Here is an 18,564-nt window from a genome sequence, read left to right on the forward strand (position 1 = left end):
GGTCATCTTGTAAAGATCCTTTATCCTACAAAAGCCCTTCTGAGAATCAACGAGGAAGGGCCAGCAGGCAAGCAATACAGACCTGCTGACTGACTGAGGGAGGTCTCGGCAGAAACTCAGCCAGGAATGACCTGGGACTTGACTTCATGGGGCTGACAGCTGACACCTGAGGAGTCTCAACAAACTCCTGCAGGGCAAAAGTCAAAAAATCAGTTACCAAATCAGTTAAGTCACTAGGAGAGAGAGGTGACAGGTGTGGACAAGAAAACAAGAGTGTACATCCACATTCACAGCAGCATTATTCACAATGGCAAGAAAATGGAAACAGCCCAAATGCTCATCAAAAATGGACTGAGAAACTGTAGTACATTTACATGAAGAAATACTATGTAGCACTAAGTAACAACAAATTTGTGGAGGGTTTTTAAAAAAATTATTTTGTGCATGTACCATCAAATCAGATCTGACTGGTACAGGAAGAGATTGCCCCTCCTTCTCCAGCAGAGCATCTGGTGGATTCAAACCACACACCTCTGGGATAGAACAACAAATTTGTAAAACATAATATATAACTTTGGAAAATCAGTCTCATAAGGACAAATACTGCATAAGACCATTGTAAAAACATACGGATAACTAGTAAGATGTGGATAAAAGTAAAAAAGGGGAAGGAGATATCGGGGAGACTAGGGGTTGGAGGAAGTCACAGGGTCACAGAGTTTGGTGGGTGGAGGGAGATGGTGAAGAAATTAGGAAAGATCCAGTGAGGACCTGTGAAGATGGGGTAATAGTGGTGACTAATTTTATAAAACACAATGTATGGGAATGATTGCATGAAACACAGTGTGAACGCAGCAAATGTGTGAAACGCAATGTACATGAATAAAACACAAAGTATACAAATTTTAAGAAGCTGTCTGGACTGAGGGATTCTATTCTGCTATCAACTTGAATTAAATAAAGCCTAATAACTTCCTTAATAAACCCTAAAATCCTCAGCATGGTTCTGTGTAGCTACTGCAATGGATTTTGGACCAGGGTAGTAGGATTGGTGCTGGAATTAGTAGCAAGAGGTAAGGGGCATACTTGACCCCAGGAACTGGCTTATGTTGTGGATGTTGTTAATGAGCTCAGTTCTCGCCATGGATAAGTAGATGTCAGATATGGTCCTCCTCATTCTGCCCATGCTCTAATTACAAACACCAATAAAACTGTAAAAATTTATGGAAAGAAAACCTTCTCAGTATTATGAAAAATCAGAAGCTATGCATTCAAGAAGCTCATCAAACCTTAAATAGGACAGACCTCTAAAGAGAATCATCAGGACATATTATAGTCATAATTAAAAAAACAAAGAATCCTGAAACCATCTCAGGAAAAGGGAAAAATTACCCATGAGGGAGAATTAGTAAGACTAAATTCTGATTTCTTAACAGGAACCATGTAGCAAGAAGACAAAAGAACAACATATACAAAACTCTGAAAGAAAAACAATCGCCAAGTAATTTATATCCAGTAAAACAGTCCATCAACTATGATGACAAAATTAAAGGGATTTGTGAAAACTAAATCAACCTTGCAACCAATAATAAACAGAAAACGAACATCTTATGATAACTTTTTAGCATAAAATGAGTTTTCTCCTTAAATACCCTATAACAGTTTGAAATGAACACTTTGCACTACCATGAACAAAAAGGACTCTTTACAACTAATGGACATAAAAACAGTCTCACACAGATCGACTGACACAATGACTCTAGAACTAGGTTCAAGTATATCAGAGATGATGAGGATGGAACAGGATAGGACAGGGCTCAGATCCATTGTCCACACGGTTGCTGTGAGTCACTGTCAACTAGATGGCACCTAATAAGAGTAACATTTTTATAATATCTTAAAGGGGAAAGGGACTTTTACTTCATTCACTCACTCACTCACTCACTCATTGCTACTGAGACAGAAGAGACTCACAGCTGACCTTCCAGTGGGTTTTCAGAGGCTGTAAAACACATGGAAGGAGACTAACCATCTTTCTTCTTTGTAGCAGGTAGTGGATTAGAACTGCCTGCCTTTGAGTTGGCAGTGCAATTCCTTATCCACCGAGTCATCGGAGCTCCCCTTTTACAACTAATGGATAAAAAACAACAGCAAAGAAGAGTGAAGAAAGTAAATTAGTGTAGTACAAAGGACTAAGGGTCCATGTGAACTCTGAGACCAGAATTGAATGGTGCCCTGTGACCACTACTGATCTGTCTGAAAGGAATCACAGCAGATGTCCTCAAAGTGGGCAAAAAATACAGAATAAAACTCAAAATACTAGAAAAGACTAGGCTCAGTGTCCTGAGAGAGACTGGAGGAACCCCCAAGGTGCTCAGATATGAAAATGAAGCCACCTCAGCCTCTAGCCCAATGGACAGGCCTACAGACAAGTGGTCAGGAACACCAAATGGTAACACATGGAACTCTCAGGTCAACAAGCCATAAATGGCAAAGACAGAGAAAGCTGAGAGCAGGAAGCCACTGCAAAGAAGGGAAAAAGGACAAAAAAGAAATGAGATACACAAGGAAGAAACAGAAGAATGTTGTTACATATGAGGATTATACTCCAAGTCCCAAAATAGAATTTGTATAAAGTGCTGAAACTGGAAAAACTAATTTGCCTTGCAAACTTCCACTCGCATTACAATACAAAGTTAAAACAAAACAAGAGGGAGGAACCATAATAAGTAAGTGAGTCACTGTAATGAAGCCAAAAGTTGGCCTTTTGTAGCAGGGGTCCCTGATGGCCAGGCAGTTCCACAAAGTGGATGGGCCCTAGGGACCAGGGAAGACGCATCTTCAAAACTCAGGTGCAAAAGCACATAGGACAGGAAATCACAGGTTGTCTCCCCAACTGACATCAGGACCTCAATAGTGGCTCCCAACAACAACTGTCACTGAAAACACTGCTTTCGGCGAGCTCTGGTGGCCTGGTGGCAGGAAGTTGCACTGCAATCTCAGAGGTGCACAGTTCAAATCCACCAGATGCTCTGCTGGAGAAGGAGGAACAATCTCCTCTTGTACAAGTCAGATCTGATTTGATGGTTCACACAGAAAATGGTGAAATAAAATAAAATTTTTTTTAAAAAAAGCAATGCTTGTCACACTCACCTGGCAGAAGGGGGGGATGCCACAAACTGCCCAAAGAGGGCGCTCCATCTCCCTCAGGGCAGCAAGGCCCCAGGTGTCCAGGAAACACCAGTAAGAAAAGCCAAGAATATACAAATTGTGGCTAACCTTGAGGAAAATAGGAATCTCAGAATACTTGATAGTGATTATGTGAAACCTATACTTGGACCAAGAAGCAGTACTCAGAACAGAGCAAGGAAACACTGCATGGTCAAAATCAGGAAAGGAGTGCATCAGGGATGCATCCTGTCCCCAAACCTTCTAAATCTACATGCAGAACAGATCATGCAGGAAGCAGGGCTGTATGAGAAGCAGGGTGGCATCAAGATTGCAGGTGACACAATCTTGCTTGCTGAAACTGAAGAAGACCTGAAGTGCTTGCTACAGAAGACTGTAGTTTTCGATAAGGATTGAAACTCAACATCAAGAAGTCAAAGATTCTCACCACTGGGCCAATGGCAGCATCATGATAGAAAGAGAAGAGGCTGAGGTTGTTAGCAATTACAGCTTGCTCAGCTCTACAATCAACCCTCTTAACATCAGCAGTCAGGAAATCAAAAGATGAATTGCATTGGGGAAATCTGCTGTCATGGACCTCTCCAGAGTGCTGAAATCAATGTTATCAGTCTAGAGACAAAGGTGCTCCTAATCCAGTTCATGATCTTCTCAATTACTTGTTATGCTTCAGAGAGCTGGACAATGACTAAGGATGACAGAAGAATAGATGCCTTCGAGTTGCAGTGCTGGAGAAGAGTATGTACCAGGGACTGACAAAAAAAACAAATTGGTCTGTCTGGGAGAGGGTGAAATCTAGTTTCTCCTTGGAGGCTAGGATTTTGAAGCTCCACCTCACATACTTTGGGCACGTGGCCAGGAAAGACTGGTCCTTGGAGAAGGACATCACGCTTGAAGGGTGGACAGACAGCGCAGGAGAGGAAGACCCCAGAGGAGATGGACTAATACAGTATCTGGGGCAATGGGGGGTTGGTGTGTCAGAATTAGGAAGACTGGCTCAGGACAGGGAAGGGTTCAGAAATGTTCTATGTTGCAAGGAAGCTCAATAGTACATAACAACAAAAATATATTATATTGGTTATTTTTTAATTTAAGCCTCATGTTTAGAGTCAATAAGTCCTCAGGGAGGGCCTCTGTATTTAAAAGTCAGTTGTTACTATATTTCAGAGGAACATTGTTCTAAGTGGTACAGCACTTTTCTGTCAATGTGTTGTACTGATGTAATCTAGGGTTGCTGTGATGCTGAACCTTGTATCATTGGGGTGTCAGATGCCATAACGGTTACCCATGGTGGACAGTGTTTGGTGGAGCTCCAAGTTTAAGATGGGTTTGGAAGCAGAAGTGGCGTCCACTTCCTAAACAACATGCCTCATAGAACTCCATGAACTCTGATAAATGATGATAGTTATAGAAAAGCTTCAGGCCATTTGTTCTTTGGGTCGCTATGAGTTATGCTCAACTTGATGGAAATCAACAACTCTACATAAGCCCAGTTCCACCTCACCATCTGGTTCCAAAGAGTTAGGGAAAAGAGAATGGCAAGGCACTCTTTCAATCTGAAAAAAACAGGCAAAAGACAAGCTCCACCTGCTTAGCAGGTGACAAAGGTGGCTTCTGGTCATAGCATGCCTAGCCCTGAGCCTTCATCTCCAGAGTGGAGAGCTACACAGGATCCACTTTCAGTAACAGTTTGTCTCAAGTAAAGAAAGGTGAGAGAGTAAACAGAAAGAAATCCAAAGAGTGTAAAGCAATGGAACAGAATATGGACTTCTGCTGCTCTGCTCAAAGCTAGGTCCCTATGATACAGAGGCGGGTCATAGTGATTGCTGAGGAACTGCAGGTCTTGCAAGGAGGTAGAGAGGTTGTGATGGAATTTGTTTACTGAAGTTAACAGCAAGAACATAAACCAAAGGGCCAAACACCTCACTAGCCTGTGTTGGCCACCCAGAGTTGTGCTTCCCACTGACCCCTTGGTCCTTCCTGACTACTGCCCTGATGGCAGTCTTTCCAGAAGGCTTCCTGACCAGGCCAGGCCCAGCTTACTGTCACCAAGGGCAGGTCCCTGATCCTGGCAGAGATGGCTCTAAACCCTCTTGACCCACCCAGGCCATCTGGTTCTGCCTACTCCCCTGGATGTCACTCTGTGCCTCATTGCAGACCAGACTGCTCTCCCACTGTTCTCCAGCTTCAAACATGGCCAGGGAGAGCAAAGGAGACCCTTGATGAGGATGACTGGCCAAACGCATGAGGCAGGACCAGTCACAACATACCACAAAGTCCTGATGAGACAGAGCTGATTCAGTAACCACTCGCAGCTGTCTATGCTTACCAACGAGAAACAAATTCATCATAAAAATGTAAATGCAAACTCATTTTTGCTATGTTGCTATTGCTGCATAACATCAAGTTGGAAATGACCCTCCAGCAGGTTTTCAAAGGAACTAAATCACAGGGGAGGAGACTGTCCAACTTTCTCTCATGGAGCAGCTGGTGGATTTCATCTCTGGCTTTTTGGGACTGTAGTGCAGCTTCTTGTCACTAGGCCACCAAAGCTCCTTGGCAGCATAGCTTCTTACCTCTAGGCCACCAATGCTCCTATTTTTGTCATAAGATGAGCAAATTTTTTTTAAAAAAAGGAAAATAAAGATAGTGTCCAACACTGTTGAGTGGATGGGCAAACAGTAGACTGAGATTTTGTTGGCATGCTCCTGGGGAAAGTATAAAACTAACTCTAGGGGCAACTGACCAACAGCTCCAAACTACAAATGCCACCCACTTCCAGAGACAACACTCAGACATATGCCCAAGGAAGACTGTGCAGGGTATCCTTGCATCCCAGCACTGACACAAAAAGATTTCAGTTCACTAGGGTTCTCATGCATGAATGCAAGGCAGCCTCAGGGAGCAGAGTGAAGATACACAGAGCCCTGAGCTGTGTGCTACAGCTGCATATACAGGTCTGTGGCCCAGGGAGAAAAGATTCACACCTGGATTCCAGCATGCACATGGAGGCATTGTTCTGAAAGGAACAGGCCCAAGAGGTGGGAAGGAAGGGAGCACCCAGCCACCTCGGCTCTGGGGTTCACCGCCTTGTCCCTATACACACCAAGACCACTCGAATGTAAGCACAACCATGGAAGAGCTTCCACTTGCACAGCCTCCTACCTCTCCGTTGCTGGGATTGGTTCCGTACTTCTTAAGCCAAGGAAGGATGCTCCTGGGGGGGGGAGAACGGACAAGAGGACAGACAGCATTATGACAACAGTACAGTGTGGCCTGGGGCACCAGCCCTAAAGGGCTGGTTCCAGGCTAGCTTACAGAGCTGGGAGTGGGGGTCTCAATGTCACTTTCACCATCAGAAGTAGGCCTGAAGAGTGCCTTGCTTTGTCAAGACAAAGCTGTTGTTGTGTATTGCTAAGTCAGAACCAACTCGTAGCTGACCCTCCAGCAGGTCTTCAGAGGCAATAAATCACACAGCAGAAGACTGCCTATCCTCCCGCGGAACAGGCAGTGTATTTGAACTGTGCGCCTCTGAGATTGCAGCAATTTCTTACCACTAGGCCAGGGGCCTCATTTTACAAAAGACTTGCTAATACACTCATGGCTTTTATTGTAATTATGTATTTGCCTCCAAACAACAATTAGCCTCCAAACCACACAAAAAAAATTAAATACATGTGATTGACTACACAGTAAAATGCATTCACAATTACACTTGTGGAGAATTCAGAATGATTTGGAAGCAAAAGCTCTCATCATAATCAAATAAAAAATGGAGCCAAGACAGCCATCAGAGCTTCATCTTGGTAGATAAAGGAAATATGAAATCATAAATTAAAAATCATTAATGATGATGTTCCTACATGAACATGGTAATATGTTTCTATTTTACTTTGTAGGGTCTTCCATGTTTTCGAAAATGATCAGGAAACAATTAGAGTAGCAGCCCAGAACACAAGTCTATAGGGAATACTTTTTTTTTTTTAAAATAGGGAATACTTTAAACACCTGTGTCATGATGATAGTTCTTTCATAAAGTGAAATGTATTCCATTTGTTAACATTCAAGAACACATGCAGGGGGGCCTTTAGAATAAAAACCTCCGGTGGTTAGTCAATCCCACTCAAGGCAGAACCAGCAGCACCTAGCAGCCAATACTGCCCGCCTGAGAAACAATGGCTCTTGTGCCAGGTTCTGAGTGGCCCTCTTGGGTCCCAAAGAGACTCCCCCATGGCTGACGGGACACCTGCTGGTTTGGCATAACCTGCCCCAGACCCCTATCCTTGGTAGGTTTCAACAATCTTCCCATTAGATCAAAATGTAAGGGAACACTCACAGTAAGTCAAAGACGACACCTTCTGGAGTGCACACTGGGTAGATGAAAGGCTGTAGAGAGAGACTGAGGAAGGGACATGAGTCAGCTGGGCCAGCTCTGGATAGCCCAACAGAGGGCTGACCAGGTGTGGTGGCAGGATTTTTTTATGGCTTTTCTTGCAACAATGAATGAATGAAAATCCAACTTTTCTATAAACTTTCGTTAAAAACACAATTTAAAAAATTTAAATAAGATTACTTTTCTATCCATTGTCTCAGCCCTCTCTGAGGGGCATGGTTTCCAGCTGCCTGAACTGTAGACACATGGTTCACCAATAATCAGCATCTTCAACATTATCAACAGCTATGAGGCCAACATAAGAGAAAGAGCTGGCCAAACTGTGAGACAGCAGCAAGGAGTAGCCTGACAGAGCCCTGGAGATAGAACCTGAGATAAAGGTTTTGCTTCTGGACAACTGAAGGAAGAGCTGGCTTAGGACTGCTATGAGAAAAGACTTGCTGGACAACTGAGAAAACTAGAAGCTTCTTGTATTTGTGTTGCTGGACTGAACCCGGACTTTGGTACAGCAGATCAAACATTTGGGATACTGTTGTCATCCCCCTTCATAGAATGAATAATGCAAGACACTTTTTAAAAAAAATATATAAAAAGGTGCACTTTTAAAACCTGGTTTTGTCAGGGCAGCTCTGCCCCCCCCCCTTTCCCCAGCACATCCCACCCCTTTCCTGAAAATGGCTACTGTAATAATCAAAAGTACCAGGTGCAACTCTATTTATCTGTTAGAGCTGCAAACATTGTTTCACGTCCCTTTCTCACAAATAACTATCCACAACCCCCAACTTGCTGCCAACACCCTAACTCCCAATTTCCTTGTAAGACAATATAAAACTCCACTGTAACTTTAAGTGGCAGCTGATAGCTGCTTTGGAGGCAGCCTGGCCGTTTCTCCTCAATAAACTGTCTTTCTTGGTCTTAACTGGGTTCTGTCCTTCATCAGTGACCTTACATTTCTGGTGCTGAAAGCTCAAAAGGGCCACCTGCCAGAAGGAAACAAACCCTAACTTTCCCTGTCTCTCTTGCTCCCTTGCACTTTCTCTCTCTACCTCCTTTCAAGCCTAACCCATATAAAGTAGAATAATCTCTCCTGAACTCGTTTCAAAAGGCTCAGTGGATTGGTTCTGCTCCGGCTCGAAGGAAGTGCGGTGCAAAAGGCTCAGTGGAGCAAATGAGCAACCTACGTCTCCTATTGTCTTCTTGAGCAAGTCTGGAATCTGTCCTGATTCCATATTGAGATTTTCTGGAAACTGTGAAAATGACTTCAGTCTCTCCTCAGTGTAACCTGTCCCTCTCTCACCTAACCTAAAGGCACCTACTATGTGATGGATCACCCTAATTCTTTTCACTCCTCCATAGGCTTGATCTGTCCCCTGAATGCCCCTCTTTGAACTGCTGAGAGGACACTCTTCCCTGGGGCTTTCTGCCTCTTGTCATTGCAGGCCTTCCAAATACTACCAGACCAATTTGGGGTAGGTGATGGTGGTTCTCCTGTCTCAGATATCCTGCTCTCTTCTAGACTCTAAAAATCCTAGTGCTAGGCCAGGCAGAATCCCTTGCCCATCTGGGCCAGCCTCTCTTGATGCTGGGGACACCCACATCATGGGCAGACCTTTGTCCATTGGAGGTATCTCCTCTGCTCCCTTGATATTCTCTTATTACATGGAACAGCCACAATTTCAATTAAATAATAGGTCTCAATAGCCCTAAGGTGGGATGCTTGAATTGAAACACTCTCAGAGACTTCAACACTTTCTACCAATGCAATGGCAGATGATCAGATATCCCCTTTGCTGAGGCCTTCTTTTCTCTCTGCCCTTTTCTCTCTGTCAAAACTGCCACTCTGTTCTCTCTGTCAAAACTGCCTACTTAGCAAATTCTTTTAACTCTTTCTAAGCCCTCTCCACTTTCTGATCAAAACTCCCTCATCATTGATCTCACTGATCCCTCAGCACCCCCTACCACTCCTGTTCTCCCACCTCTGCCGTACACAAAAATCTCCTTTCCATGACCATGTCCACTGAGGAATCAAAACCCCACTCCTTTTTTCCTCACCTCCCATCCTCTCCCAGACCCAGCCTGGAAATGCAGTAAAACTTTTTTACTCTCAATTTTTTTTTCTCTCTCTCCTCATCCTGTTCAGACTTCTGATTAAAAGAAAATCTCTGCAACTAAAATATCACTCTCTTCCTTTTCCAACAATGAGCTGCAAATAAAATTTCACCTCCTAGGGAGCTTTGGTGGCCGAGTGGCAAGAAGCTACGCTGCAATCCCAGAGGTACATGGTTCAAATCCACTAGGTGCTCTGCTGGAGAAGGAGGGGCAATCTCCTCCTGTACCAGTCAGATCCGATTTGATGGTACACACACACAAAATAATAAAATTTTAAAAAAAATAATAAAATAAATCACCTCCTCTCCTTCTCTGTTCCCAGCTCAGCAGATAATCTCACATACCATCCTCCCCTAGTGCTACCGAGAAAGAAACACAGGCAAATATGCCAAGTTCCTCTGCTGCTCCTCTCCTTCAAGTGCAGCCAGTAGAGCCAGAGTAGTAGCAGCAATAAACAAACAAACAAAAAAAACCTGTAAAAGATAAGCCTACTCATTCATATATATATAATTTACTTTTATGGAAATAAGTTTAATTTTTTTTGTTCTGTTGCTCTTTTCCTTAGAGTATTGTCCACCCACCTTAAAGTTTCAGCCAGAGTTTAAAAAAATTGCTCTACCCACCAAATCCTCCTAGTTTACTCTAAACCTTCTCGCCTCCCTGATTTACTCCCTCCTTGCTTTGATCATGCAGGACCACGCTGCACCCCCTGCTGCTGCACCACCCTCACCATACACAACTACCAGCTCACAGGGAGTTTCCTCACAAGAAAACTCCTCTAACTCAAATCCTGATCACCCCCTTCCTGCTCTCTCTCCCCTCCTGTCTCTAACACCTGCTTTCTCATGTAGCCTTGCAGGCTCAAGCAGCACCTCTCCTTCTTCTCAGGGAAGCTGTGGGGCAGAGGGTATTATTAAAGTACACATTTCTTACTCTCTCGGGTCTCTCTCAAATCGAATTATGTCTGGGTTCCTTCTCAATGGACCGAGACACTTATATAAAATAATTCAAAAATTTAACCCAGTCATATATCCTCTCCTGGCAGGACCTATATATAATATTCTCTTCCACTCTACTTCCCAAGGAAAAAGAAAGTTTGTCTAGCCTCCCAGGCACACGTTGATGTCCAACTCGGAACAGACAATCACCATCCTGTAGGTACTGCAGCTGTGCCCCAGGAAGATCCTTATTGGAATTACCAACTTGACATGATTGGCCATGCTGAGCACAACCACATGGTCACTTGTTTAATAGCTGGGCTACAAAAAACAACCCATAAATTATGAAAAGCACTGAAAAATAATCTCAGAAACCAGATGAAAATCCAGCCCACTTTTTATCTAGGTTAACAGAAGCCCTCCAAAAGTACACAAAAATCTACCCCAATTCGGCAGAAGGCATGTTGTGTTGTTGTTGTTATGTGCCGTCGAATCGTTTGCGACTCATAGCGACCCTATGTACAACAGCCCTAAACTCTGCTCTGTCCTGTGCCAATCGCACTGTCTCTGACACTCCCATCCCAGTCACTGAATCAATCCACCTCATAGAGGGCCTTCCCCTCCTGGCTGTAATAGTTTATAATGACCATTTTATCTCCCAATCAGCCCAATATTCGGGAAAATCTCAAAAAAAACAGAAGATGGTCCTCAAACCCCTCAACAAGATCTTTTAAATATGGCATTTAAAGTTTATAATAATAAAAGCAAGAAAAGGCAGACAAAGCCCAAAGAGATAAGGCTAGATACCAATTCTTGGTGGCTGCCCTTAAAGGCTCCAGTGCTTCAAAAGCACAAGTACCCTGTAAGACTCTGCTCAGGCCCTTCTTTAAGTGTGGTAAAGAAGGTCATTGGTTTAAATTCTGACCTCCACCAGGATCTTGCCCCAGGTGTGGAGAAAAGGGGCAGTGGAAGGCAGACCGTCCCCAGTCTTCCCAGAGGGAGGGATCAGTCTTCTCAGCTCCCCAGCTGACTGCCTCCCAGCCAGACCTGAGCCTACCCAGCCTGCTGGGCCTAGCCACTGAAGAATGAAGGTGTCCAGGACCACCAGCCCCCTCAAACATCACCTTGGAGGAGCCTAGGGTAACCATTCAAGTTTCAAGTAAGTCAATCTCTTTTTTAATAGACACAGGAGCCACTTACTCTGCCCTGCTTGAATATTCATGACCAACTTTCCCCTCACAGATCTCTGTTGTTGGTGTTGATGGTCTCATTTCCTCACCTTTAACCACTTCTCCCCTCCCCTGCCAAATATAAGGAATCCTTTTTCACATTCCTTCCCCATCTTACCTCAATGTTTTATGCCACTTTCAGGTCAAGACTTACTTTGCTGAGTGCCAAGGAATAGGCCTTGGAGTCCAAGGACAAAACAAGGATCTTTCCTTCACCCTTGCAGCAGACCTTTCAAAGCAGCTAAATCCCACTGTCTGTAGCTGGCCCTCCTGCCAGCAATAGCCTTTCTAGCACAAGAAAGCAAAAAACTGAACTTTGGTCAACAAACCACTATTCTATGCCCTCACTAGCTGAAAGATCTATCATATCGAACTCTAAAGAATCTCTCCCCCTTAAAATTTCAACTTTTCCATGTTATCTTTCTGGAGTCTCCTGAATTAACAGTAGACATCTGTCCGTTTCTCAACCCCACAAACTTATTCCCCAGCTCAAACTATGCACTTGCTCATTCCTGCATAGAAATGCTGGAAAGCCTAATTCCACACTTCAGTCATATCACTAGTACCCCTCTTGGCTACTTGGTAACCAGAGCATAGCTGGTTCATATATGGCAGCTCCACTACCTACCAAGGTGGGACCAAGCTTGCAAGATATGCCACTGTCAATAATTTAGGTCTCATTGAAAGTCACTCCCTTCCCAAAGGCACCTCTTCTCAGAAAGCAAAACCTAACAAGGGCTCTCACACTAGCCAAGGATTGCAGGGTAAACATATGCACTGAATCCAAATATGCCTATCACATCCTCCATTCCCACACAGCCATCTGGAAAGAGAGAGAATTTCTCTCCACAGAAAGGTCACCAATCACTAATGCTTCCCTCATATTCCAACTCCTACAAGCAGCTGTCCTCTCAACCCAAGTAGAAGCCAACCATTGCAAAAGCCACCAAACAGGGCAAAACCACATCTCACAAGAAAGAACCTTGCAAACACAGAACAAAAAAGGACGTTCTTAAACCCTCTTCAGCCTGTTAGCTATCCTCTGCAGGCTGTTAGCTATCCCTGCCATCCAACCACAATACACCACCTCAAAAAAAGAAAATCTTCTCAAAAAAGGATCTACTTCAAAACAACCATGAGATATCATCTCACCCCAGTAAAAATAGTAAAATTCAATAGAGCAGCAAACAACAAATGCTGGCAAGGTTGTGGAGAAACTGGAAACCTTATTCACTGTTGGTGGAAGTGTAAAACGGTGCAACCACTATGGAAGGCTGTATAGCGCTTTCTCAAAAAACTGCAAATAGAAATATCATTTGACTCAACAATTCCACTGGGAACATACCCTAAAGAAACCATGACTGCCACTCAAGCAGACATATGCACACCTATACTTCTTGCTGCTTTGTTCACAATAGCGAAGGGTTGGAAACAACCCAAGTGTCCATCAACAAACAAATGGATAGAGCTCTGGTATATTCACACAATGGAATACTATACTGCATTGAATAACAAGGAACTCATGAAATACTATATAAAATGAATGACTCCGGAGGACATTATGCTGAGTAAAGTATCTCAGTCACAAAAGGACAAATACTGCATAGAGCCACTGTTGTAAAATGGGACTGACATAGAGAAACTTAAGAAGGGATAAATAATGTATACTGCATGGAAACAGATAAAAGGAATATATGATTAGGTATTATTTTCATGATAAGAGTTCAGAATAAGAGCTGCATAGTAGACTTGGGGAGGTATAACAAAGAATTTTTTTTTTCTTCAAGGAGAAGGGCGAACTGAGAGGAGGGGTAGTTAGGGAGTAAAGTGTGCAACAATATATGAATAGAAATTCAAAGTCTCTGTAAACTTTCTTTAAAATAAAAAAAAATTGGTGTAAAACAAAAAATTAAAAAAAAGAGAGATAATAGTTCAAGAAAATGGCTTCTCCTTCAAGGGCACTATGTTCTCCCCAAAGCTCCAGAAATTCTTCCAATACATCAAAGACTTACATATTTGGTATAAACCCTTGCTCCATCCTGTAAAGCCTTTAGTGTTCTGCCTCAACTTTTCGACAATCTATCACTAAATCTTGTCCTTCCCGTATGCTCTGTGACCTCCCTGCAATGAGGACTTTACAATACTTCTTTTCCCACTCATCAGTCAAGACTTGTCCCAGATCCTTTTCAGGATTCACTCCCACAGCTGTGAAACTACTTAGCAAAGCTCCATGGTTCCCTCTTTCCAGGATTAAGATCCAAGCTTCCTTCTTCCCGACAGCCTTGAATCTTCCCTGCAACCAAGATAAGTCATCACCCTGCTCCCACTTAGGGTCCAACAGTCAGATTAACAAAAATCACAGAAAAAACTGTAAGTAAATTTTCCATTAGACCTCTCCACTGTATTTACCTCACCTGCTGATGTCAATTCTTCCTTGAAACACTTTTAAAAGAACTTTTCCTTTTTTCCAGTCTCTGGAAATTCCTTTTCCTCACTTCTCTTCTAGATCCAAGACCTCTATTTATAAGGCACTCTTGGAGATTTTCACACAGATGAAATCACCTTTTCCACCTTCATTCTAGCCCTCACACTCTTAAAAAAAAAGTTCATGGAAAGACCTTTTCACGTGAAATGGGCTCAGCTCCTGTTTTTGTATTGGCATTTGGCTTGGTGGTGTTTATAGTCCTTGTTCTAGTGTTTACTCGCTTCCTTCCCCTAAGCATAAGAAGCTATTTGCCATATTGTTAGAATCCATTTCTTCTAGCTCTCACACTCAAAAACCTGATCTTTACTATGACATTCAAATCTAACACCTTCCCTAAGTTACTTTTTCTCTAATAATCCTCTACCTACCTTGGTAAAACTTAGCTCACCCCCGTCCCAAAACCTGCTACTTGTATTAACCTATTATACACATTGGTCTTGCTACAAGTCTGCCACTCTCTGTACACAAGGTAGGCCCACTCTCTGGACAGGACAACTAATAACTTCTAGTACTCAAAGCTCTAGCTCTTGTCATGGGCATGCAGAACAATCCAATTGTTGGATCTACTATACTCATCATGGTGAAAGAGATAGGGGAGAAGTCCAAGACAAAGCTAGACAAAAAAGGCAAGAACAAATAATAAAATCCATGATAACCCGAGCCCAAGTAACCCCACAACCTTAAATAGGCATTAATCTCTCAGGACTAAAGAAACTAAAGAAACTGAGCCAGCTGACTCAGAAACCCCTATAAGACATTCTTTAAATAGCACTTTTCAAATTCCAAGTCATACTACCCCAGTCCTCGCTAAAGACTGTTGTCTTTGTCACCCCTTATGACAAGGGGCATATGTAGCCACCCCTGTTCCATATAAGGCTTCAGAATATAATACCTCAAACCCTAACAGAACTCTCATAGGTCAGCTAGTACACAATGTAACCTTTCTCTCTACCTCAAATATTACCTGCCTACTTTCAATTAACAGCATGAAAGTAGTAGGCAATGTTTCCTCCTCTTACTGTAATCACACCTTTTCCTTACCAAATCATGACATCCAGTGCTCTACCTCAAGGGTATTCTTCATCTGCAGTAATTCAGCTTTTTGCTGCTTGCAGACCAGCTGAACCAAAGCCTGCGTATGTGCCTTTTTAACCCCTAAAATCTCTATACTCACAGAAAACCAAGTTCAAAATGCCCTGTACTCCCCTAATCAGAAAAAAAAAGGCTATTGTTGACCCAGTACTCCTGGGAGCAGGTCTTGCATCAGCCACAGGAACAGGTGTGGGAAAATTGGGACAATGAACCTCTTTTACACAAACTCTCCCAAGAGTTAAATGATGATATGGAGCGAGTAACTGATTCACTTGTTTCACTACAAAGTCAGGTGGAATCCCTAGCCACAGTTTCCCTCCAAAACCTACAAATATTAGACTTACTGACTGCTGAAAAAGGGAGAATGTGCGTCTTCCTGGGAGAAGAGTGCTGTTACTATATAAACCAATCGGGAGTAGCCACAGGCAAGGTGAAAGAACTGTGAGAATGGATCCAGTGAAGACAACAGGAAATAGGGAGCCGATAAAATTTTTTCTCTTTTGCAAGTTGGCTATCTTGGCTTCTCCCCTTGCTAGGCCCTCTGGAGGTAATTTTCTTAATCTTAATGATTAGTCCTTGCTTCAAGCAATTTCTCTCAAGTTTTCTACAGAAGCGGATGAGAGCTTTTGCCAGCCTTATCAACTGAGTACCAACCATTATCCTCCATTGTCACACCTGCCAACTCTGTCTAAAAAAACAAAGAAAAACCCCAACAGTCTTTCCCTTCCCCTAGGTGTTTGGCCCTGTCCAGCAGGAAGTAATTACAGAAGAGAGCATCAATGCCCCTGCATTCACTATAGTAAAAGGCTGAAAAGGCAGGGCAGCTCTGCTGTCCCTCACCTTGTTCTCCAGCACACACCCTCCCTTTCCCTTTCCCTGAAATGGCTGCAGTAATGATCAAAGCAGAAGCTATAATCTGTTTATTTCCATTAGAGCTGCAAAAACTGTTTCACCTCCTTTTTTCAGGATTATCACTTCCTAACTCCCAATTTCCTTGTAAGACAATATAAAACTCTACTGTAACTTTAAGAGGCGGCTGCTCTCTGCACTGGAGGCAGCCTGGCAGTTTCTCCTCAATAAACTATCTTTCTTGGTCTTAACTGGGTTCTGTCCTTCCTTGACGATCTTACAGTTTTACTTATAACTCACAGTAATTAAAAAAAAAAAAACAAAAAAAAAGGAGCTCTGGTGGTCTAGTGGCAAGACGCTGCACTGCAATCCCAGAGGTATGCAGTTCAAATCCACCAGATGCTCTGCTGGAGAAGGAGGGGGCAATCTCCTCGTGTACCAATCAGATCTGATTTGACGGTACATGTAAAAATAATACAATAAAAAAATTTTTAAAAACTGAAAAAAAAAAAAAAACCACAACAAAAAACCACACCACCAAAAACCAGGCCCAATCTGAGGTCTCCGGGCAGAACTGGGAACCCAAGGATGAAGTTATTTCCACAACTGTCCATAGGCGTGGCCATTCCCCCAAGTCCCCTCACCCACTGTCAGTCAAACTACGAAAAAAACAGACCAGGAAACAAATAATGTCCAGGATTCAGCCAATAGCACCCCTGCTTCACCTGTCCCATGTTAATGGGGCACTTCCAGTCCTCCATTTCTGCCTTTATCCTTTGCCCACTACCGTGGGATCTGTTAACGTATCTCAACAAGGTTTGGACACATGCTGGTATCACTAGAGTTTTTCCAGTATACCACATAGGTATAGTATGCCCTAACCCACAGAATCAGAATCCTAGGGGCCTGGATGGCTACACAAGTTTCCCCAGGAGAAGTGCTGAAGGAGAGAGACTCTTGGCAAAAGAGTCTCTCACATGCATGGAGAGACACAGGCCCCTTTAGACCACCAGACCTGACAGCTCTCATTAGCTCCCTGGCCTTAGGAAGGACGATATATCATTTCTCTTAGTCCTGCTTCTCCAACAGAGCCTCCCCCTGTTTATGCACATAAAGCCCAGAAAGTAGCATCTGAGTGAGCTGAGGAAGAGAAGAGGCTTAGGTGTTGGTACTATCGCTGCTGCCCTCACTTAGAATGTGCAGCCAAAGTAAAATGGTGAAGCTAGGGGCCTGGTCAGCCAGCTAGCTTCAAGACTGAAGGATATGGCAAGAAGCTGAATTGCAATCCCAGAGGTACACAGTTCAAATCCACCAGATGTTCTGCTGGAGAAGGAGTGGCAATCTCCTCCTGTACCAGTCAGATCCAATTTGACGGTAGACACAGAAAAAATAATTAAAAAAGAAAAAGACTGAAGGGTTGTAGTCCTCCAAGCTTCATGTTCGTCAACCATAAAACAGGTTTAGCAGGTAGCTCTGGTGGCCTAGTGGCAAGAAACTGCATTGCAATCCCAGAGGTCCACGGTTCACATCCACAAGATGCTCTCCTGGAGAAGGAGGGGCAATCTCCTCTTGTACCAGTCAAATCTGATTTGATGGTACACACACACACACACACACACACCAAAATAAAAACAGGTTTAGCAACAGTGTCCACTTTCCTTGGAGATCAAGAATGAGGTTGAGCAGACAACACCTATGAACACAGAAGAATAAGCAGAAACCATTATCAGCTGCAATTCTTGTCAAGGGCCCTCTCTCTCAGGCTGGGGAAGAGCTGGGTGAGAGATGCAGATAGATCCACACCTGGCTCTCCAAGTATCAAATTTACTAGTAAACATTTGAGTATCAGAAAATAGCTACAAGGGTTATTTTCAGAACAGCTTTCAAAAATCCTTACCTGCAGTGGTCAAAAGGTAAACGACGAAAATTTGTCTTTGGAATATCTGTTCAAAATAAAAATTCATTCTGTAAGCAATTCTGATTCATGTGCTCCTAGCAATGCAAGCCAGTAAAGAGTCTTTAAATTGGAGTCTGGGTGGTGCAAAATGGTTAACAGGCTCAGCTTCTAACCAAAATGCTGCATTCAAATCTACCTAGTAGTAACTCAGATCCTGCTAATGTTGTGCCAAAAAGAGTGTCAACAGCGAGTAGTGACCCCAGACTGCCATAAGAACACTATCTTAACTGCTAACAGTGGAATTAGCATAGGCTTCCCAGGGACAGAGTCCCATAATAGCAGGAGTATTAGAACTTGGCTTTGGTGGCTTAAACAAGTTTGTGCTT

The 18,564-nt window shown here is 43.2% G+C and overlaps 1 protein-coding gene across 1 annotated transcript in view; it reads right to left on the reverse strand.

Annotated features, from left to right (window-relative positions):
* LOC102847641 (peptidyl-prolyl cis-trans isomerase-like 2-like) overlaps positions 1-18,564 on the reverse strand; it is a 61,263-nt gene that overhangs the window by 19,656 nt on the left and 23,043 nt on the right. The window contains exons 4-5 of the mRNA XM_006894604.1: positions 7,523-7,585; positions 6,352-6,403 (exon numbers count right to left, since the gene is read on the reverse strand). Of these exons, the coding sequence (XP_006894666.1) occupies positions 6,352-6,403; positions 7,523-7,585 (115 nt within the window). The remainder of the gene's footprint in view (positions 1-6,351; positions 6,404-7,522; positions 7,586-18,564) is intronic.

This window comes from Elephantulus edwardii, unplaced genomic scaffold, assembly GCF_000299155.1.
Source record: "Elephantulus edwardii isolate Elephantulus edwardi_28Jun2011 unplaced genomic scaffold, EleEdw1.0 scaffold00146, whole genome shotgun sequence".
Lineage (NCBI taxonomy): Eukaryota > Metazoa > Chordata > Mammalia > Macroscelidea > Macroscelididae > Elephantulus > Elephantulus edwardii.